A 23,887-nucleotide genomic window follows, 5' to 3' on the forward strand; every position below is an offset into this window, starting at 1 on the left:
CAATACGAACAACCACACGTTATATTGATAACTCAAACCGAGATGCTTACAGACTCACGTCAATAGACTCACACGTAACTGAACTCGATCAACCAAAACCTAAAATGACCAACACTGAAACAGTAACCCGTAGGTTACTTAAATACACGACAACTTCGCCTTAGGCGAAGTTGTCAATAACTTCGCTCGTTGAACAAGTTCGCCTAGGCGAACTTGTCAACAACTTCGCTTGGTTAACAAGTTCGCCTAAGCGAACTTGTCAACAACTTCGCTGTTACACAAACAATTACATAAACAATATTACAGACTCGATTACAGACTTTATACATATGAACTACTGACATCTATGCACCAACAAAAATACAGGCCATTATATTCTTCGAAACTCTGATGGAATAATTTTGGGTATAATCAGAAGAGACGAAGACTTGACCTACCTGCACTATGAAGATTTAAGAGATATTAGGGATTTGGTCATTCCATAAAGTCACACTCACTACCAAATCCTTGATATTTTCAGACAAAGGGCAGGTACAGTCATTGTGAATCGAAAGCAAGCCTATTACAATGCAAGAAGAAGACAATGATCTTTAGATTAGGCTTTGTTTTGTAATGTCTACGGACAGCTTTTGATTATGTAATTATTTGATTTTGTATTGAATATGTAGTTTGATTTTGATTTGAATATGTATTTTGACTAAGTGTATGTAACCATAGAGATGTTTTGGGACAGCTGAGGTGTTCCAATCTAGGGGGAGATTGTTGAGTTAAAGATTTGACTTAAGGGAAGTATATGGAAGATTGGAATCTTCTCAACCTCCTTGGAATTCGCCAAGTATGGAACTGGGCACACCTGAGACATCCGAGCAGGGTTTTACTTAGCCGGGCACGATATTTTGTCCATCGGGCAAGGTTATCTTCTAGAATTCTTCTTTAGTGGATATCCGAGCAGGGTTCACCAATTAGTGTATAACCGAGCAAGGTTCACTAGTTAGTACATACCCGGGCAGGGATCACTTTGTCTAGCAAGTTAGTTCTTCAGAGCCGAGTAAGGTTTACTTCAGAGTAAGCTCTTGGCTAACCAAGCTCATGAAGCCAAGTGATTGGAAGATCGGGCAAGGTATTCATTAATAACACTAGTGGTCCGAGTAAGCTTGATGTGCAAAGGAATATCTTAAGTAACATCGGACAGGGTTCAACTCAAGCAGGGTACAAGTGCTACCGAGCACACTTTGCTAATAAGCTATTTAGCAATGAATCGAAGGGACCATTGAAGAACAAGGTTGCTCGTAAGAGTTTGTCGGGCAAAGTCTGATAAAGTCAAGAAGATTGAAGTCTACCCGGTGAGTATTTCACTTGGTGAAATACTCTTTAAGTAAAGTCTACCCGGAAACTGTTCCCGGGCACACCTCTATGTTACCAAGTACTAAAGGAAGGCAGAGCACACAGTCTACTCGGAAAAGTTAATACTGCTACAAAGCTTACCCAGAAGACTTGTTTTACACTTAGGATAGTTTTGAATATGTAATTTCAATACGTTTTATTATTTAGGGTTTCTAGAAGAAATGACAGCTATAAAGGGGGTGTCAGGCCTATAAAAGGAATAATTTAGGGCACGCCTCCTAAAGGCAGACAGACTCATTATTTCAGAGAGAATATTTGAGTGTGACGACTGTCTTAGAATCGTACGGATATAACTTTCCCATCAAGAAACCCTAAATCGGTTATCGTTTGTATGATTTATTTTATATGAATGGAAATCTTTTGAGTGAATCTTGTGTGTTAGTTACCTTTGTTTAATCATTCAGCAACCAAATCGTTTGTTATTGATTCCGCCTTTATCAAACGGTTTTCTTTCTAAATATAGCAACCCGTCATTAACTCTCTTGTCGACACATTATTGTGTGAGTTATGACTTGGTTCGTTTAAGATCTACCAACAATCGGGGACCTGACATTATGCACGTAACAAACACACGAGACAAACAGGGCGATGTCAAAACTTTTCTCACCATAAAAAATGACAGGTAAATAACCTTGATAACACAACTATAAATTCTCCACTAGAGCTAACAACTATATACTTATTACCAGTGACAACTCAATCATTGCGACATTGTGGCCCGAAATAACAAACGGTTTTAATCAATCAAAAATAACAAACCAAGAATCTCCAGTTGTTACCGCAGTAACATCAACAAAAGTGCAGCATCTAACCCATAAGTAACCTACCAAATAGCAAACAAACCAAACTAACTATTTCCAAACTTCAAACCAAGGGTATGCGTGGTGCGAAACCGAAAAACATAAATTCAGTTTTGGGATTTCTAAAAATCGTTAGCTTTCGGATTTTTCGGCTGCGGTCCCTTGTGCCATTATGGTTTTAAATTTTTTGGAACAAAAAAATTTGGCAAAAATCAACGAATAAAGATATTTTATTAAATTCTTATAGAGTACTTAAAAAATAGGAATTCGGTTCAATTTCATGCAAAAACAAAACCGAACTGTTACAAAAACATATAATAAAACCGTCTCTATTTGTTTCGGCTCTGTTTTTTCAGTATAAATTTATCGGTTTTTTAGACTTTCGGATAAGTATTTATCATTCAATATGACTGCTTAGTTTCATTTTCCCCAATAGGTGATATCCAGCTTGGCTCCACCCCTTCCACCACAATAGTCATAAATCCTCCTATACCAAAATTGACACAATTAATAAACAGGTACACAACTTAATACCTCTACGATGATGACAAATCATATATAATATGAAATGTATATCATTATAGCCAATTGTCCTATTCTTTAAAAAATTAAATCTGCTAATTTTATTACAACCAATTACAGGTATAAGGAACTAGGATACATAATCGCTCCAACTATACACAACCAACAGACCAGGAACAAGAACCCGAACTGTCAATAGCTGAAGCAATGGCATTGTTCAACAAACAGCCCACGATACGCACTTTGATAGATTTTACAAAAAAAAATCAAGTAATGAAAACGATAATAACAATACACCTCCTTTAACTCACACAGAAACAACAGGTAAACTGCATCGGAACAATCACAGAAATCAATCCCGCTGACAACAAGACCTGGTATTACAAATCATGCAACCAGTGCAAAAATAAAGCATTCAAAACAGAGGCTGACACAACTGACAAAGGAAAGCAAGTTGGCCAAAAAAAAGGACTTTTACAAATGTGAAGATCATGCAATCGTCACTGACGTCATGTTAAGGTATACTGAAAATAAACATATACAGCTCATAAACTTTCTCACAAACTTGCCATCTATAAACACAGGTATTGCGTATCAGCAACCATAGAAGACGAATCTAGAAAAACCACAACCACTTTCTTCGATGACACAATGGCATCACTCATGGGTCAAAGCTATGAAGACCTCATTCAAAAAGAAGGGTACACTGATCCCACAACTTTCCCAGAACCATTCCAGCAGATCAAAGGATTTCGCAAAAAGTTTCGCTTGCAACACACAAAGAAATCAACAGGAAACCAAACACTGCAATTGTCACACGCATAACAGACACACCAGCCACTCCACTCAGCAACAAACAACCAGCTAAACAACTACCACCAACAACACCAACAAAAGAATGCAACAAAAGGCCTCAACCAGAAACAACAGGTAAACAAACAAACAAACTTCAATACTGTTTACAAAGATTGAACTGATAGAACACAAATATAATATATATATATATATATGTTCAACACACGAAACGCCTCCATCAAAGGAGGCCAGGAACTCATCCCTCCCCACCAAATAAACCTTTTTTTTGGCAACTTAAGGTAAAAAGAAAATAAGTTACACTCAAACATAATAAACCACACATAACTATATATTGCAGGACAAGCTTGGTAAAGGACTTAAGTAGCCAAGAAACATGATCCATAATTAGATCACATAAGGCAAGCCGGCACAAAGTCAATTTGAAGACATATTTAATCGAAGACATGCCAAGAAAAGGTCGTGATGCCAAATGCCACCCTTTAACAATCTAAAATATAACTATGTAAACTTTTTGTATAAACTTTGTCTCTGTCACTCCTTCAATGCTTCCATCAAATCAATGTATATATGGTTTGCTCTTGCTATTTTGTAGTTCTAAGTTATGACTGTAAAAACAAAAACCTTAACTGCACATCTCCAAATACAAATACGAAAATGTGATCGAACCTAACCGTAATAAGCACAACATATGCATAACCAACTACCAGCCCGGCGCAACGCGCCGGGTCAAAATCTAAGTATTATGGTTTGACTCATCATATTATGGTTGGACATATTTAGAAACAACATCCGTCATTAACAAAAGTTTATAGTCGACGATCCACCCACGTGCTACTATATCTTGATTCCATTCAAAGTTTCTGCCCATGATCTACAATCAGTTGATCACAATGCGACTAAAGTTATCAGAATTTGGTAAATACTAATGCCAAGGTTTTGACTTCGATTTTGGTTCATGGCCTTATTTCTTAAAAAAAACATTTTTTACTCCCAAAGTGTTTCAATATCTTTTAGCAAGTTTGTGCTTTGATTTAATTATTTGCATTTTAGCTTTAAAGTTAATTTAATTATCTACATTTTAAATTTAAACAATATTAGATGTCTATTGAAAGTGGAATTTTTACAAAAGTTGTTTTAGCGCATCTGTAATGGGGCATAGGCCCCCACCGTTTTCCACCTAAAGCGCCTCTGCACTACGAAGGGTGGGGCTTTATTACTCATTTTGGCCATGCACAGTTTTGTAAATTTGCTTTTCAAATTAGAACATTTTGGGATGGAGTACATTTGGTGGAAGGAGGTGGTAGACATGGCCAATGATGATGCTTTGCATATCTGGTGAGGGCGGTATGGTGGGCGGTGGTGTCATACAAGCCGGGTTCACCGGAGTTATGGTGTTCCCCGAATTCGAAATGGTTGTGAAGATGGGCTTGGTAATAATTGCAAAGGTTTAATATCGTGAAAATTCTCAAAATAACCCAATTTAAGAAAGAAAAACTCCAAATGACCCCTTAAATTTGAACATCGATCCCATAAATGTCATTGTTAAAATATATGACAATGACACATTTGCAATCGAGCCGACGGGTTTCAATATTCAATAATGTGATGTCATGTGTAAGATATCTGACAAGACTGTACAAGTTTGAGGAAAACCCGTCGAAATCGGCCAAGTTTGAATCCAAATATGTCGTTTTTAAAATCCGTAAAAGTCCAAGTTTAAATAAAATCCGTCTCCTCCAACCAATTTTAAATCCCTCTTCGAAATTTAAAAAATAATATTTTTAAACTATATCCGTCTTCAAAATGAATGTCTATCTATTATGAATATTTTTACACATACACTTAAAATCTGGACTATGCTAACCACCACATCCTTATGCCATGTCACTAGACTCCACTACCTTGTCGTGAAAGTCACATGGACTTCACGGGTCTACCCAATGACTGGATGGTATCCAGTATCCACTATTCAGTAGTATAAATACTTTCGTATTCCAGTTAACCACGCGTTGCTCTGGCTAAACTTTTTTAAAATAATATATTTGATATTAAACTCCTCATAGAAAGAAAAATACAAGAAGATATTTATTATTATTATTATTATTAATTAATCAGGAACATAACAAATGAAGCACCACCTATAACTCCAACATGGAGACAAAGCAGTGGAAGTTCAAAGCAAACAGGGTTATAAAACCTGCATCTGCTTTTTCAATCGCTCGTGTAATTGCTGATGTGAAAGCAAACCTCAATGAAAGTGATGAACGGCCAGTTATACCTCTCAGCATCGGAGATCCTTCCGTATTCCCGTGCTTTCGAACCGATCAAGTAGCAGAAGATGCGGTAGTTGAGGCTTTTACTTCTGCTCAATTCAACGGTCACGCACCTAAAGGCGGACTTCTTCAAGCACGAAGGTACCGTATATATGTTGATGATTCATTTAGTGTTAGCCGTACTACTTAACTAGTAATTTAGCCTCCATATTCCATTATATTGCTTGTTGTTTACTTGTTTTGTGTTGACCTAGGTAGTAGGTAAGATTATTTGACTTTTGATATTTGAAGTAATAATTGAACAGTCACACGGATAAATGATTCATTCGATTTGTCAACTGAATATTACTGTATTTTAGATGATGATTAGTGCAATAGTTATGATCAAATGATGTATGGTTGACCTAGATAACTATTGCTGACCTGAATGATATGATGCTAACCTCTAGTTTCTCGTAAATCAAGAGTTTACGCCATAACACAATTCTGAAATTTAACGGTGCGTTCACTGCTCGGTTTAAGTTCACGCTTCTAAACCAGTCAACGGTTTGGCCTCACGGTTGGTTTAGTTTTTCGACTTTCGGGCTGTCAGTTTCAAAAAATTCAAACTGTAACGAGCAATTTGGTTTACGGTTTATATTGACTTATTTACATTAGACTTAGATGAAGGACTATCTCTACTTCCATACAACTCTAATTCTTGTTGATTCTGTTATATTTTTGCTTTCTAATTCTTCAATTAATTTTATCTATTACATGGCTATAACTTTATAATCATATTCCTTGCTCATGTTATGAACTTTTTTAATTTTTACGTTCTGTTGTTACTTATTTATAATTAGAGGTGTAGTTAGATTACTAGTTCTTATTTTAAGTTCAATATATACCCAAGGTCAAACCATAAAACCAAACCGGTAGTCATGGTTTGGATTTAATTTTCAACGGTCCGGTTTTGGTTTTCTGAAATAAATAACTGTTACTAACGGTTAACTTAAATATTGTGAACAACGGACTGTGGACACCCCTATGTTACACATATATAATAATGAACACTCCCTATAATAAGTTTTATTGTGCGACAACAGGTCTTTAGCTGATCACCTTTCCAGCAACCTCCCTTATAAACTATCACCTGATGATGTTTATGTGACTGCTGGTGCGAAACAAGCAATTGAAGTTGTATTAAGCTCATTGAGACTTCCTGGTGCAAATATTTTACTTCCTAAACCTGGTTATCCAGCATATGAAGCTCTTTCAGTTATTCATCATCTTGAAGTCCGCCATTTTGATCTTCTTCAAGAAAAAGATTGGGAGGTTGACTTAAATGGACTTCAAACATTGGCCGATGATAAAACCGTTGCTATGGTCATTATCAACCCCGGGAATCCTTGTGGCAATGTATACACACATGACCATCTAAAAAAGGTGTTCAAACTTTAAAGCCATAGCTAATATATAATTATGTGTTGTTTTTTTTTTTTTTAATTTCAAACTATATGTTTGTTTAAAGATTGCTGAGACTGCAAGAAGGCTGGGAATATTAGTGATAGCAGATGAAGCGTATGGTCATTTGACTTTTGGAAGTAACCTGTTTGTGCCAATGGGGCAGTTTGGTAATATTGCACCTGTGTTAACCCTCGGGTCTCTATCTAAAAGATGGATGGTTCCTGGATGGAGGCTCGGTTGGATAGCAAAAAGTGACCCTGATGGTATTCTTGAAGAACAAGGGGTATGTCTTTTATTTATTAGCTAATTTGTTTTATTTGTTTATCATTGTTATTATTTTTTTTGAACGGCATTTGCTAATTTGTATACTTTGCTTTTCAGATTGTTGAGTCCATCAAGAGGTCTCTTATGATCAATACAGAAGCTGCCACGTTCGTACAGGTATATTATTAAAAAAGAAATGATTTTATTTTTGAAACATTTCAGTTATATTATTTAGTGATGCAATGATGTACAGGCAGCCCTTCCTCACATTCTTGAGAAAACAACTGATGATTTCTTTGTGAAGACTATCAACATACTAAGAAAAGACGCTGATGCGTGTTATGAAGGATTGAAGGAGATCCCGTGTTTTACATGCCTACAAAAACCTCAAGGATCACTCTTTTTAATGGTATGTTAAGTTTGTTGGAAATTTATAATTCTGAATTATAACGGTGTAGATGTTTTGAGTCTGGAAAATGTTTATTACAGGTAAAGTTAGACTTGTCACAGCTACAAGACATAAAAGATGACATGGACTTTTGCTCAGAACTTGCTAAAGAGGAGTCTGTCGTCCTTTTGCCAGGTAAGTATTGAAAGAGAGTTTGTAAATGTAAATCCATTTGACTTTTGAAAGTCAAAGTCAGCCTCATTTGACTATAAGTTGAGTAGGGGTCAATGTCATTTTGCAGGATTTGTGTTGAGAATGGAGAATTGGGTACGCGTAACATTTGCAATCGAGCCATCACTTCTTGAAGATGGGCTTGAAAGGATTAAAGCATTTTGCCTGAGACATGCAAGCAACTTCTAGAAATGTGGTGTTAATACAAAGATTTATCTTCATTCAAGATCAATAAGATATATACCTGTATTCTTACTTCAAATCTATCAAATTGGCATGTTGCCTGTCCAATCAAGATCAATAAGATATATACCTGTATCGTTACTTTAAACCTATCAAATTGACATGTTGCCTGCCCAATCTAGTTGTGCCTTCTATAGCTTTGCCTGATGGGTGCAAATTCACAACATAATTCATACAATCTGACCAGCCTGATTTACATGAAACCCTCCTTATGCATATTAAACAAGCCCTTAAGAGGTACCAGTTATCTTGTCAAAGGTGGTCACTGAAAAGGTAGAGGCATTTGCCTCTTAGACAAGGTCACAGGTTTCAGTGGCGGAGCCAGAAACTTTTTTCTATGGGTTCGGAAATTTCAATGCTTGATTTTTTTTTTCCGGTGTCATAGTTTTCCCACCTGGATGGGTCGGGTCGGGTTGGGTTGATCATTCGATTAGATAAATAAAATGCAATATCACTATCATAATAAAAATATATCGTTAGCATTCTATAAAATACTAAGTCATTAAATATAAAGATATTGCATATTATAATTTTTCTTTATGTTTTTTCATGTTTTGAAAAATATCTTCAATTGCGACTTTGAAAAAGAACTCATTCTCAATACAACAAATACAAGCATCATTTATATAATCGTCACCCAAATGATTATGCAAATCCGACTTCACAGGCTTCATTGAAGAAAAACCTTGAGGCGAACGACGAAGAAAAAAGTTGATCGTTGCCGAGTCGATGGCCGATGCTTTTATTTGTTTGTTAACTAAACTTTTTATAATAAATGGGTTCGAAAATACTTTTTTAAAACGATAATGGGTTCGCTCGCCGAAAAAGAATGAGTTCGCTCGTTAATTCAACACCATAGGTTATATATAAAACTGAAAAGAGACCGGGTTCGGCCAAACCCGGTGGTTATAAAGTGGCTCCGTCACTGACAGGTTTAACCTGGGCAAGGGGCGTAGTTTAGTATTATTGGTATAAAAATAGAGTATGAGTAAAATTTACCACTAAAAGAAAAAAAGATAAGGCAAATAAAACATTATGTTTAGGGGTTAGGACCCTTAGATCATTGTGGGCGTTTTTTCAACCCAACATATCCATGTGACGTTAGTAACGGATTTGTTTTGAACATACAGACTTCCATATTTCACCCGAAAACATATCTATTTGACACAAAAATAAATCCTTCACTCACAAACTTCTCTCAATCATTCTTAAAAACATTCTTCTCTTCATCACATGATTACCGTATTTTACATTTATTTTATATAACAAAACTATTTATTATAATGAACTATTTAGTTTACATATTAAATATAATATAAATTAATGTAGAAAATATATTTAAATATTATATAATAGAAGAAAATTATTAAGGCGTTTAAGGTTTTACCAAATTAAACATCACCTAACTTAAAACTATTATAAAATTTTGAGTTGAAATATAATTGTACTTATCCCATAAATCGTCAATTTGGAAATTTAGAAATTATGGGTGAAATTTGACTAATTGAAATTCTTAAAAAGTTTCTAAATTCTTATATTTGATTATTCTCTATAAAAAGTTTTTAAATTTAATTCCAAGTTCTTAAAAATCTTAAATTTTGTAAAGGTTGTAATGTTTTTCAAAAGTTCTCTAAGTTAAAAAGTTTATTAAACATAAATCAAGATTAATTTCAAAAGAAGAAAATGAAAAACATCTCTTCTTGTCCATAAATACCGCATACAAGTTCATACAATGTAGTATATGTTGTATAACTACATATGTGCACGTACATTACATCCTTACAGGTGCTCTCAAAATTATATAAGAAAAAATATTCAATAATGATAATCTTCATTAAATTAAAATAAAACCATGTGTGAAACAAAATAAAATAAAATTGCATATGACACATTTACCCCACTAATCTTGTACCTTTTTGTCAAAAGTTTTCTTACCGTTAATGCGTCAATCACAAACTCCAATAACCATCATCTTCTTCTTTTTCAAATACCCAACGGCTACCTGCAACTAAACACTAACCCATTTATACCCACCCGATCTCTTCCTTCTTTATTTTCAGTTTCAATCAAAGCCAATGGATTCACCGCCTCCGTACACCGCCCGATCAGACCCTCATCGAACCCGAACCAAATCGGCTTCTCGTCTCGCCCGAACCACCACCCAAGACCCATTACCAACTCTCTCGTTTGATCTAGTCTCATACTCACCCACCACCACTCTCTCTCCAAAACCCACAACCCCAATTTCAATCCATGATCTCCTCCTTCAATCCCCTTCCCCTGTTAAGCGATCCAAAACCCGACACGATGTTTGCGAAGAGGTTCTCGGTAGGCGCTGCAAGAACCGCTTCGCCAATGTGGGTTCGCCTCGAAATGCTAGGAGATCCAGGAGGCGAATCGACCAAGAGGCGGCTCTGGATGATAAAGATATTGTTCCGGTTGATGATAAAGATATTGTTTTGGTTGTGAATAATAAGGTTAAGAAGAGGAGACATAGTGGTAAATCCAAGAAGGAGAAACCGAGTTCAGTTCCGTCCCCAAGTAAGAATTTACACTGATTTCCAGGGTTTACGGTTTAGGGTTTCATTTCTAATCTTTTGATGGTATTGTGAATTTTCCAGAACAAAATGAGGATGATTACGGGTATAATTTTGATCGAATCGGATTACTCGTTAATGATCTGGTGATGTGGAATGATGTGGCAAAATCGACACTTTGGTTCGGTTTCGGATCGCTTTGCTTCTTATCATCTTGTTTTTCAACAGGTGTTAGCTTTAGGTAAGTAATTATTTTGAGTTTTACTAAAATTGAAAATTGGCTTTGTGCACTAATGTTGATATGTTTTATGAACTTTGTTTTCAGTATGCTTTCTTTAATCTCTCAATTGGGCCTTTTGTGTTTGGGTGTTTCATTCTTCTCCAATATGATTGCTCAAAGGTCAGAAAGATTATTATTTCTTCAACTGTTATTATGTTAATGCAATAATGCCAAGTCTGGAGTACTTGCTTTAACTTGTTAAAGTCACAAACTTGCAGAAATGGGATTGTAACCAAGAGAGAATTTAAGCTTAAAGAAGATGACATTTTGAGAGCTGCAAGAGTTGTACTTCCTGCATTAAATTTTGTAATTTCAAAAGCAGGAGACTTGTTTTCAGGGGAACCATCTATGACCCTTAAAGTAAACTCAAATCCATATTAATTACTTCATCTTAATATACACTTTACATTGTTATAAATACTTAAAAAGTGTATGTTTTCAGGTGGCACCATGGTTACTTGTTGGATATGAATATGGTCATATTGCAACATTCAAGAGGCTTTGTGCACTTGGTAAGATAAATTTAGACACGAGTTTTCAATCTGATGGTGCTTGGTTTTGTCAACGGTGAAAGCTTACAGTTTGTGTTTGCATCTTTTAGGGTTCTTTATCGGCTTCACGGGCCCAAAACTGTACTCGTTGTACTCGGCCCAAATATGCAAGAAAGGTTAGATGAATTAATAGAAGCTATTTAAATCTGGATGTTATTTAAAATTAACATTTAAAGTTTATATTAAATCAGGTGAAAGCATGAAAAATTGGATACTTGAAGCATGGGGAGGTTGTTCTCGCAAGAAATTAGTTGCAGCATCAGTGGTGACAGCCTTTTGGAATCTGACTTCCATTAAAACGCGCATTTTTGCGGGTAAGATTTATTAGTTTTGAGAGAGATTAATGATTAAAAAGTTGCCTTTTGGAATCTGACTTCCATTAAAACGCGCATTTTTGCGGGTAAGATTTATTAGTTTTGAGAGAGATTAATGATTAAAAAGTTGAAAGTATGGTGCTAATGGGGTCTGGTTTGCGTGCAGCGTTCATATGTTTGGTGATGTTTCGATGGTATAGACAACACTTGACATGGAAAGAGGAAGGAGAGGAAGAAGGTCAACAGCCGGTGAAGACGTTGACTTTGGTGGAAAGTGTGAAAGCAGACTAGAAATTTTAGTGACTGTTTTGTATCTTATGTAAAATGCAATATAGCTTATATAATAAAATGAATCGTTTTATCTTTCAATTCATATCTTGTTGCTATGCCCGGTAATCGTTCTTTGTTGACGTGCACAAATTTAACAGAATTTGAAGTTGAAATGACCTGATTTCAGATAGTTAAAAAAATATTGTTGCTTATGATTTTAGTAGCAAGCCTGCATACTGATATAATTTGCGTCTAACCGTGTAGACACAGCAACATCTAGTTGCTTATATATTGTTAATCCATTTGGCAGAACCAAAATGACCCTTTTCACACCCTAAGACATCCTGACCTGTTACTCTGGCAACCGAAGATAGCTTGCTACCGGTTTGATTTTTGTATAAAATGTGAATTCTTTAAATTCAGTAATGTTGCAAAAAATCATACATCAAAGTATCAAATCCACTACAATATTCCATCCTTCTGCTTTGAAATCTAGTTGCTGCAGGCTAATTGAAGAATGATATTCACATGAGCCTATAACAGGTCAAGTAGCAGATTATAAGATATATTTTGTGTATCATGAAATCAAAACACCATAAAAAAGAAAGTTCATCAGCCTTTAAAGCAACCATCAATCATCAAAGAATTTCATAGTTCATTTAATATACTTGTTGAAACAATGTAAACATCTAGTCGTTTATATAAAGATGTTTAGACTTGCTCATAATTAAGTATCTAAAAAGAAATATGAAATAATCTAAAACAGATCATCTTGGTATGCTGTTGATCATTTCTGTTTTCAGTGGCAATGGTATGCTTCTTGGTTACCTTGTCTATAGAGAAAAAGATATGTTTTGTTGATGGAGCATGTCCAAGACGTGTTGGATTATTCTAGTTCAAGGCGGTGGAAAAACAATAACATTATGGTAATTCTTCACCTAATAAAATAGTCAGTTAAAGACATTGCAGAAAGTGCAATCTATAACAGTAGAACCGCTGAGATTTGAATACAAATAGAACAATGTTTTGGAAAACGCAATTCAGCGAATACATCTTGTTCTAATTGATACAACTAAGCTCCATTACATTTTCCTAACCTTTGCTCCAGTTATATTCAAATCATACCGCACCATTGTTGGTAGATCATGTGTGCTGCAATGCCTTTCGCCAACACATTTAACAAGCAAACAGCTAGCCATATCCTTGTGCCATTTCCATTGCCTTAAAAGTATAACCACCAACACATCTAGGATACGTTCCATCAGCAAATCCTATCTATTTTTGGCAGACAAAGCAACAACAGCACATGATACATCTATCATGGGTCTATATTCTAAGTCAATGTTCAGTCAACACCCTCATTAGAGGTGTAATTAATCCGAGCCGAGCCCAAGCTTGACTAGGCTCGAGCACGGCTTGTTTTGACTTAAGAGAGCTCGAACTTGGCTCGTGAGTTGTTTTTTGGGCTCGGCTCATTTGTTATTTATTAACTAAATTATGTATGTTTATAATTATTTTTATATATTTTGAGGAAACCTTTAACGAGCCTAATGTCACGGACCAAATATTTGAAGATCGAGATGCTTTATTTGTGTTGTAACGCTTGGGTTTGTTGGCTCATCCCGGATTTCATTGGGCACGGCCCCAGCGGGAAAGAAGGCGTACATGCCTAGTCGTGCTTGCACGACGAACGCATCGCTGGTTGCGAGCTGTTGCCGCTCGCCTGATGAGTCCAAGGCAGGACGAAACCAGCAAGCCCTGATCATGAGCGGACCGATTGGCTGGCCTTCGAGCGCCACCACCCGGAGTCAAAGGGATAGCTTCGTTACAAGTGGTATCAGATCTAGGTTGAACCTCGGATACGTTGGAACGTGCACACTCAACCAAAAAGAGATTAAAAGTGTCGAGGATGAGTTATGCAATGGTGGCGGGAGAAGATCGAATGGTCTTTGTAAGCCGCGAGTATGGGATCGTGAGCTCCGCCCTAGTCCAGTGAAGTGAAGGCTACCGTGTTCGTGTTAAAAAGTTTTACGGTGTGGCAGAGCCGTATTTGGGTTGAAGTCTGCTAAGTTGGCGAACGTCGGTGTCATATAATCTGACGACATAATTAACCGACACGGCTAACTCACATTTTTGCTGAACTACCGGGTGTCCCATTTATCAGAGTGGATCATTCTCAAAACGCATGGCTTCGGCTGGTGAGCTGGTATGGGACGGCGAACTTGCCCTTCAGACATGCATGGCATAGGGGAAGACCAACGTCTAAGTCTTGCACGTCGGTATGGGACGACAAGTGCATGCACGAGGACGTGCATGGTTATGGTGGTGGGAGAGTGTCACGGACCAAATATTTGAAGATCGAGATGCTTTATTTGTGTTGTAACGCTTGGGTTTGTTGGCTCGTCCCGGATTTCATTGGGCACGGCCCCGGCGGGAAAGAAGTGTAACATCCTAAAATATTATAATATTAAATAAAGGAAGATTTTGTTAAGTTGTCAAGCGTTAGATAATATTAGCTAGTGTTTAATAAAGAATCATGGACTTGGATTAATTATGGTGGATTAAAGGGTAATGGGCCTTAGGTCCATTGTTGGGTCCATATTTGGTGGTTTGTACTTAGTTCTATGTTTGTTGGGCTGAGTATGTAATATGGGCTTGGGCTGCGTATGGTTGTTTGGGCCAGCTTGTTTTGGCTCCCTATATATAGAACATCTTGTATAGGGTTTTAGGTTGTTCACATTGAGAGAAACTGTAAATCAGTAAGAGCCACTATCTAGTGAGCATAAGATTCTGTGTGAATCGGTTTATGTATTAGACGATTTATTGTTAATATAATCGTATGCATTGAAACCATATTACATAGTGTTCTTCATTTATATTCTTCTTGAATCACCATGTTAACTAGATTCCGCATATTTGACGTGTTTGGTTGATATCATATTGTAGTGATCCAGATTCGGGACTTATCATTGGTATCAGAGCCTTTGACGAATTCAGGCTCGTTATTGTGGTATCAACGGATTCAAGATATTAAGGTTTGGTGGTGTTGGTGATTTTTCCGGCGGATTTCTGATCGGAGAAGAAGAACAACAACAATTTTTGGTGAAGATTTGGTCACTTGGAAAGAAAATTTGAATCCCTTGATTTACGGGATTCAGTGGGTTACAATACTATTCAATCAAGTCCAGATCTTGACTGACATCAGTAGATTTCGACCATCAATCAAGAGCTTTCTGTGTTTTCGGCCAAATCTTGACTATTTTCGGATTAAAATCATTGTTTTCGGTCAAAGGACTGAGTTCTCGGTCAAACGTGGTCAACATTAAGGGTTTTCGGTCAAGTATAAGTGTTTTCGGCCATTTTTAGGTGTTCTCGGTCAGCGCATGTTTTCGGTCAACATCTGTTTTCGGCCAAAAAGGTGTTCTCTGTTGACCTTATTTGTTTTCGGTCAATAACATCTGTTCTCGGTCAACATTAGTTTTCGGTTAACACTAGTTTTCGGTCAACACTGGTTTTCGGTCAAACTTGGTTTTCGGTCAACATTGATTTTCGGTCAAACTGGTTTTCGGTCAACACTCAGCAGCTCTCGGTCAACTAATAGTTCTCGGTAAAAAAAAAATTATTTTGACAGGAAAAATTTTCTTGAACGAAATTTTTCCAGAATACTCCTTATTAGTAAAAATCCATCATTGAAAATTTTGGCGATAACAAATATTTTCGGGTAATTTTCGGTGAATTTTTGGCGGGAAAAATCAAAAAATTTGTCTTGAACGAAATTTTTTTCTGGACGCCTCTTTTGAGCGGGACATCTTTCTTGAGAATTTTGGCGATCATATTTTTCGAGAAATTTTGGCGGGAAAATGAGTTCGTCTGAGATACGTTTTCAACCATGCTCTTTAAATTGTGGTGAGAAAATAGAAATGTATAAGCTTCATAATGACAGTCTAAGTAGAGATATGGAAAGAATAAAATCAGAGAATATTAAACTTAAGAAAAATGAAAAGGGTTTTCTAGACAAAATAGAAGCTCAAAACAAGGATATTAAAAAACTTAAGTCTGATCTTAGTATAAAAGGCTGTCATTATCTAAATGCCCAACAAGAAATTGCTGAGTTAACTGCTAAACTGGAAGCTTCCAGGTTAGAAATCTTAAATCTAACTAGTAAGTTTGAAAAGGTTGAACTTGATTTTAAAAAATTCGAGGGTTCCAGTAAAGTAGTTAACTCAATGATTGAAAACCAATTGTGGTGGAAGGAAAATGAAGGTGAGGGAATAGGATACAGTCAAGTTCCCCCACCTTACAACCACAATTATGTCCCTACCCCTGTCACCAAAGAACAAAAGGAAAAGATAAAAGACATGAAGTATGGTAAACAGGTTAAATATGAAACTGTTGGATCAGGATCCCTAGAGGAAATCAAGCCTGTTTTTAAATGTGTGAACAATTTTGATGCTTCTACTTCATGTGCAGATATAGTAAATAATGTTGCTTCTGATAGAGTAAATGATGTTGCTTCTGATAATAAAGGGGTTCAGGCTAGTGAAAATGAATCTCATTCTAACGTGTCATCAAACTCAGATGACACCACAACTCAAAATTGTACTAATAATAATACATCGAGTTGTGGCAACAAAGGGAAGGCACGTAAGAAATCAACACAACAAGGACAGTCTCGTCGTCATAGATCCTCCGGATCTCCATGTGTTGATAAATCAATGGGTGCCATTCATATGAAGAGGCAAACATGTTACCACTGTGGCACGCCAGGACATATAGCTAGAAATTGTGTTCATCGTCTATATGTTCCCTATTACAAGCAAAATCAGAATGCTGTGCCAAGGGGCAAGAAGAATGGAAAAACCTTTCCTAAGAATGAATTTCAACATGAGGCAAGTGCTTCCGTTGACATTAGAAGAAGGATGAAGGCATGTTTCGTTTGCGGGAACGTGGGGCATTTGGCAAAGGAGTGTCACTACCGTGCTGTTAATAGACAAGCCCCTCAGGTGAAAGGTAACAAGTTTCAACCGAATCCAGTGGTTAAACAAAATGCTTATTTTAGAAAACCACGAGTATCTGTACAACGGGTCACAGATACTCAAGGATTCAAAGCTAATATGACAGGTTTGCACTCAAATGATTTAGAAACTGTTAAAAGAAAAAATAAATTTTCAGAAATCAAAGAGTGTTGAGAGTTCTAAGAGTTCGAATTCGAATTGCTCCACTCCAAAGTCTTTTCTACCAAATTTCACTAAACCAAGACAGACTTGAAAACTTAAAACTCAGCAAACAGAATCTGTATTAACAAATGATTCTGTTAAAGATGGGAAAGATATGAGTTGGCAAGAGGTCACATATGTTGATGCTCAAAGGAACCCCAAGACATTTATGACTTGGGTTCCTATGTCCAACTGATCCCGCTATGCGTGTAGGAACAACCACAAATTCATTGTTTATTAAATGGGTTGTTCCAGGCACATGATAGGGCAAATATCTGAGATTATTAATGAGAGTTTGATTGAGTCGGTGGATTCATTGAACCCGTTCATGCATGCACGAGGTGTGTCGTTTATGGTGGATAACTGTTCGACAACTGCAAGGTTGGGATCAAGGAAGTGGGCTCCACGGTTTGATTATATTCTTACACAACAGGCGTTGGTTGCTGTGGACAACGGGAACCCACTTAACCAGGATTTGATTAGCAACTTTTTTGATGATCCGGTGCATGACGCTGTGAAAGTTTGTGCAGAGTTGAGACCGACTGTTGATATCTCTGTGCCTGCTGATGCTGATTTTGTCAGACCTGAGTTGCGTCAAGGGAGCAACTGAGTATGAGCATTTGGTTATTGTCTAGTTTATCATGGATCTATGCACATTTTATTAGTATGGTGTCTTGTTATAAATGTTGTGTTTTGACTTTGTTGAATCTGGTAATAAAAGGTTTCGTTTGGCCCTGTGTTTACACATTTGCGTTTGCATTTTGACTAGGATGAGAACAATCATACGTCTTTACACCTGCGCGCACAGTGGATTCAACTCACAACCAACAAAGTTTTCATCTTATCCTTTGGAGTAATTCATGTGGTGTTTTGCCGACGCAACTTTATCATAAGACTATTCACAATATATAGATATAAAAACATCTAAAGTCATGCCTAGTTAACTGCTGCATCAGGAAATCACTTGGTCTTCATTGTTGAGTGGAAACTTTGATGTTTTAATGAAAAATGTTATTCAAAAGAAGACCCAAATAATAGTTTTGAAGAAAATATAGCAATCAAAAGTGTGTTTGATGTGATTTGTTTATAATTGGGATCACCACATGTAGGTTTCTACAAGTGCATGTTTCAACCTTTGTAGACACACACTGCTTAATATTATACTTAGATATGTTAACTCCCTATAACAGTATAATTACACATATGCAACCTACATGCTACATATATGCATAATGCCAGAAAATAAACTCGCATCTCACAAGAAAATATGGTCTTATCTTCAAGAGACTGATTAATTATTTAGAAAAAAAAATATTTAATAGAGAGAATAATTATTTATTTTCAATATCCTTTTTTAAGAAATTGGAGTTCTAGCTATTCTCTGCCCTATATTAAGAACTTTTATGATTTTATCTACATATATCTAAGGCCACTAAACCGCGCAAGGTCAAATTTCGGGAACTTCAATTCAAGCATTTCAATCACTCTTGATAATAATCCGGATAATCAGAAAAATGAAAAGGAAAACAAAGACATCAAACATAAAAGACCGAGTTGGAAATGGGCAGTCATTGAAAAGATAAAACTATCAGACGCCCAAACCAATCCTCTAAAATCTACCCATAGACAATCATAACATCACAATTCACAAAACTAGGAAAACGCAATCCATCATCACCATCCACCTCTACTCTCAAAACGCATCACTCCCATCACTGTAATGTAATCAATCAAGAAATAAACATATTTCAAACCCATCACACAATAATATTATAACGACGAGCAATTCAAAAGATATGAACTAAACAGATATAAATACGATAAATCACGAGAATGAACCACCCACCTCTCCATTCTCAATCTCACCACCAGTTTTTGTAGTTCCATCATGTTTGTGTGCATCTTCTGTAACATAAAAAAGCATATGAGTCAAAACTACAGACATACAAAAATGTTTTCTAGGAAACATTAATTATTATAAGGCGTTAATGGAGAAACATTAATTTCAAGGAAACCTCGTTTATGAATTTTTTATTAAAAAAAAAACATTTTGAGTCCTGCCACCCCCTCCCCCCCCCTTCCCCGGACAAACTCGCTCAAGCTTCGCCACTGTAAGGCGTAACAACTGAAAACCACATAATCAAATACTAACCTCCCTCCTCTGGAATGTCAGAGGTCCACAAGGTGAGATTGTCCCTTAAAAGTTGCATAATTAAAGTACTGTCTTTGTATGACTCCTCATTCAAAGTATCAAGCTCTAAAATTGCTTCATCAAAAGCCTGTTTGGCTAAATGGCAGGCCTAATAAAGATAAATCAAATATTTAAAGACTATGTTTGTGCAAATTTCAACTTGACTTTATATAAACTATAAAGATCAAACCTTTCAGCTGAATTCAAAATTTCATAATAAAACACTGAGAAATTTAGAGCCAGTCCCAATCGAATTGGATGCGTAGGAGGCAATTCAGCTTCTGCGGTAACTGTAGCTGCCTGAAAACATTAAAAATTATAAAGAAATAAGTATAACTAACTCTAATCTTTTTCAGCTAACTCAAGTAATAACATTATAACATACCTCGTACGCTTTCATTGAAAGATCAGCAACCTTTTTCTTGTCATTACCAGATTTAAATTCTGCCATGTATCTATAATAATCCCCTTTCCTGCAAAAAGAAAGTATACCCCATGAACGATTATGTCCTGCAACAGTTTGTTAAATAACAGTTGAACTTACATCTTGTAGTAGAAGACACTTGCTTCACCAGAACCACCACAGGAAGGAATGAGATGTTGATCAATCACATTCATGATATCAGTGCAAATGGTATCAAGCTCCGATTCGACCTTTTGTCTGTACTCCTTGATCCGCTTTGCATTCTGATCATTCCCTCTTGATTCTTCTTTCTGCTCGATTGATGACAAAATCCTCCATGAAGCTCTCCTAGCACCAATCACATTTTTGTACCCGACCGAGAGCAAATTTCTCTCTTCCACAGTCAATTCCACGCCTATCTTTGCAACATTCTTCATTGCTTCCACCATTTCTGTCGTCATCAAATAAGCAAACAAACAGCTGATCAGATTAGCAGATTGCAAAGAAAGAACAATTAGCAACTTATAAAACAACAAGCGTAATTAGTTAAATCGAGATCTTGTAAGGAAGTTATCATCTTTGAAACCAAGTGATTATGTCCCGGACGGATAAAAGGCTGGGAAACGACAAGAGCCTCAAATAAAGCTCGTTTAGTTACCGAGCCTTGTACCATAAGCTCATTTAGGCTTGTTTAAGGTTTTTTCTCATAATATATAATAACAATTAACTAACAAAAAATAAAGCAGCGGAGCCATAGCCTAAAAGAACAACACACAAGCCGAGCTTTTGAAAAAGAGCTCGAAACGAGCCGAGCTAGAGCCTAGTGAAGCTCGGGCAAACGATCTGAAATTGAAATTGAAATTGAATTTGAAAGAATAAATATACTGAATAAGGATCGAGAAAAAAACAAGCTCAACTTAATAAGTAAATCGTAGAGTAGAAACATCGAGATGAAAATTGATTGGTAATAAAGTAACTAAATTCTATCAAGTAAGAATGAATGAATGAATGAAGGTGCATAAATAATAATAATAATAATAATAATAATAATGATAAGCATATGTTAGATCAGTGAATACCGTCGTAACGCTCGGCTTGCTCGGCGAGCTTAGCAGTGTAGACGAAGATCTCGCGATCAGAACTAGCCATGGATCTAGGGTTTCGTTTCGTTTGGTTCAGTTGAAACAGAAAGAGACAACACAGCGAGACACCTATCCACTGTCACAACCCAAACCAACCCACCCAATTTATTAAAAAACTAATTTCGCTTTATTCCACCTATACAACCCAACCCAATTTAATATTTTACTCACTATCACAACCCAACCTAAACCAATATTTTATTAAATAAAAATGCTTCATTTTTTATAAACTTTATATCAAAATGTTTAGTATTTTTTTATAAATAAAACCATGTTGTTACATTTTTTTTTAAAAAGGTTAAAAGTTGTAATTTTCATGAAAAAACTAAGTTAGATATAAAAGTTTGTTTACAAACTTGGGTTGTTGGAACAACCAAGGTTGCAACCGGTTGTGAACAAAAAAGAATTTCCAATTTTTTAATTAAAATGTTTTTTTGTCATTTTGTGCCACCTTGCAACCGGTTGTGATAAATGGTCACCATAGTGGGGTAGTCTTACTAGTCAATCTATTTCTTTCTTATTTTGACCCTTTTTCTTTTTCTTTTTAAATAGTTTATAGAAAAAGAAAAATATGATTTGTGCCTAGTGTTTTATAAGCGGATTGATTGATTTGTATTCTCATGGCGCACAAAAGTGCGCTCTTTTGTCAGTTGACTGTTTATTGATTGTCTAACGGCAAGGACAATTTAGTAATTCTCTTTTTTAATAATGATAATTATAACTAATATATTATGATTACCCAACCCTAACTCATCACCATCTTGTTCAACCCTAACTAGATCAGGCATCACCATGAAACTCCATCACTCTTTCTCTAGAACTCCAACTCTGATAGCACCATCAATGCTGTCGTATGAAAATTCCATCATTGTCGCTGACTGAAACAGTAGACCACCTAAACCGATATAATATCTATATCTCTACCACCGGCCGTCACCCAACCACTTCCAGCCAAACGCTACACCCAACATCGATTCAGTCTTCATCCGTCACCGGTGCGAATTTTATATATAATTTAGCTCTACTTCAGTGCATTCCTTGTTCAACCCCAAAACATTATAAAAAGGTGTTGGGAAGGCGATGCCATTGTCACCCATAATTACAAATTATAGTAATTGGTAGCAGGTGATGGTGACGCTAGAAATCATGGCAGAATTGGTAGCCGACGACAATGTTGCACCCGCAAGACTGTTCAAGGGTTTTGCATTGAACAGGGACGTCTGCGCAGAAACCAACTGGATCCGCAGGACCAACCATGCTCAGAGACGTGACGTCCTTACGCGCAGTACGCAAGCTGTTCCCGCAGGAAATGCCTCCCAATGGTGAAGGACTCCGCCTGTCCCCGCAGCCTCGGATACAAGCCATCAGGGAAGGCCACCCGCGCAGCAAGGCTACACGCACAAGGCACTTAGCTCTCAATCACTCAGTGTCACCTGAAGGAATGAGCGAAGCCGGGAACAATCCGCACAAGGGCGGGAGGGGGGAATACTCCCGCCCAAATAAGCCAGTCCGTACGATACGGGAAGATCTTCTGTACTGTACCTGACGAGGTATGGGAAAAAGATCTGACTAAAGATACGACAGCTTATTGACAACAGTATGGCGAGCAGCATGCTCCTGTACTGTATGTCACTATTAGCCGCTGCCTACTCACCAACTACTGCCATACCACGTGCATAGCCGGCAGTTGGTGGAAAAGGAATAGTACACAGCAGGCCTGGTCACTATCAGCCGCTGCCTACCCACCAACTACCAACAGGGCACGTGCGTAGGCCACTGTTGGTGGAACAGGAACACTGTTGCAGCCGGCCACACCTCCTTGGAAACCTACCTTCGGCTATAAATACCACAAATGGTATGACCATCTGATCTTAACATATCTCATCATATCTTACCATATTATACCTGATATCTGCTCTAGCAATCTCTTAATATACATTTATATTTAAAGAGCAATCTAGTCTGATTCTCACGCCGGAGGGTGGTCACAAGGAGGAACCCCCCCCCCCTTCTCAGTGACAAGCTCACGGTGTCTGTTTTGCAGGTTATCAGAAGAAGAACCATCTTCTCTGGGTCTAACCCCTCGTGGGAAACATCTATCTAACCCCCAGGTTACTCGTAATCTGCCCAGGGTCCGGTTAGTGTTTCTTCATTGGCGCCATCCGTGCATAAAGCTAGAACTTTATTTTTCTCCAGTTTTTTCAAACTTTTAGAAAGATGGTTAAAGAAATTCCGGTAACCACAACCCCAGCTACTGGGGGGAATACCGGCTACACAGTTTTTACAAACACTACCCCGGCTACCCAAGCCGGGGCAAGTGAAGTAAATTTTACGAACACTACCCCAGTTACCCAAGCTGGGGCAAGTGCAGTAAATGATCGCCCACTGGGATTCACCGATACCCAGTTAGAGAAACGAAGACTCCCCCGCCAAACACTCGATGAAGTTAAGGCATGGGCGGAGGCACGTCAAAAGGAATTCCAAGCTGAGTTGGACGAACGCTTGCGTTCCGTCCAACAGGCTGACGAATTCGAAGAATACTTGGACGATGACTCGGAGGAATCCGACTCCGACGCGAACCCTCGCCATAGGGCAA

At 37.2% G+C, this 23,887-nt stretch overlaps 3 protein-coding genes across 5 annotated transcripts; 2 read left to right on the forward strand and 1 right to left on the reverse strand.

Annotated features, from left to right (window-relative positions):
- The first annotated feature begins 5,693 nt into the window (after nt 1-5,693).
- LOC143633243 (nicotianamine aminotransferase 1-like) lies at nt 5,694-8,504 on the forward strand. Its single transcript, XM_077101583.1, has 7 exons — nt 5,694-5,956; nt 6,901-7,240; nt 7,326-7,544; nt 7,643-7,702; nt 7,779-7,934; nt 8,015-8,108; nt 8,215-8,504. Exons 1-7 carry the CDS (start codon nt 5,694-5,696, stop codon nt 8,331-8,333), a joined length of 1,251 nt encoding a protein of 416 aa, XP_076957698.1. The 3' UTR covers nt 8,334-8,504.
- Nucleotides 8,505-10,433: 1,929 nt separating this feature from the next.
- Nucleotides 10,434-12,432, forward strand: LOC143633234 (reticulon-like protein B17). Its single transcript, XM_077101576.1, has 8 exons — nt 10,434-10,928; nt 11,009-11,165; nt 11,250-11,324; nt 11,423-11,564; nt 11,647-11,716; nt 11,806-11,871; nt 11,947-12,069; nt 12,236-12,432. Exons 1-8 carry the CDS (start codon nt 10,463-10,465, stop codon nt 12,358-12,360), a joined length of 1,224 nt encoding a protein of 407 aa, XP_076957691.1. The 5' UTR covers nt 10,434-10,462; the 3' UTR covers nt 12,361-12,432.
- A 6,585-nt stretch (nt 12,433-19,017) lies between these two features.
- On the reverse strand, nt 19,018-21,352 carry LOC143633246 (14-3-3-like protein D). Of its 3 annotated transcripts, none has more exons than XM_077101587.1 (7): nt 21,229-21,352; nt 20,291-20,600; nt 20,132-20,219; nt 19,936-20,046; nt 19,708-19,855; nt 19,402-19,460; nt 19,018-19,270 (listed from the first exon to the last, which is right to left on the reverse strand). In XM_077101587.1, the coding sequence occupies exons 1-7, from the start codon at nt 21,296-21,298 to the stop codon at nt 19,268-19,270; spliced, it is 789 nt and encodes a 262-aa protein (XP_076957702.1). In that variant the 5' UTR covers nt 21,299-21,352; the 3' UTR covers nt 19,018-19,267. The 3 variants fall into 3 exon arrangements, with proteins under 3 accessions (XP_076957702.1, XP_076957703.1, XP_076957704.1); XM_077101588.1 differs by having other exon boundaries at nt 19,708-19,842; nt 19,923-20,046; XM_077101589.1 differs by lacking the exons at nt 19,018-19,270; nt 19,402-19,460 and having other exon boundaries at nt 19,703-19,855.
- Nucleotides 21,353-23,887: the final 2,535 nt, after the last annotated feature.

This window comes from Bidens hawaiensis, unplaced genomic scaffold, assembly GCF_021521415.1.
Source record: "Bidens hawaiensis isolate Kalapana, Puna unplaced genomic scaffold, B.hawaiensis_p1.1 tig00006635_1, whole genome shotgun sequence".
Classification (NCBI taxonomy): domain Eukaryota; kingdom Viridiplantae; phylum Streptophyta; class Magnoliopsida; order Asterales; family Asteraceae; genus Bidens; species Bidens hawaiensis.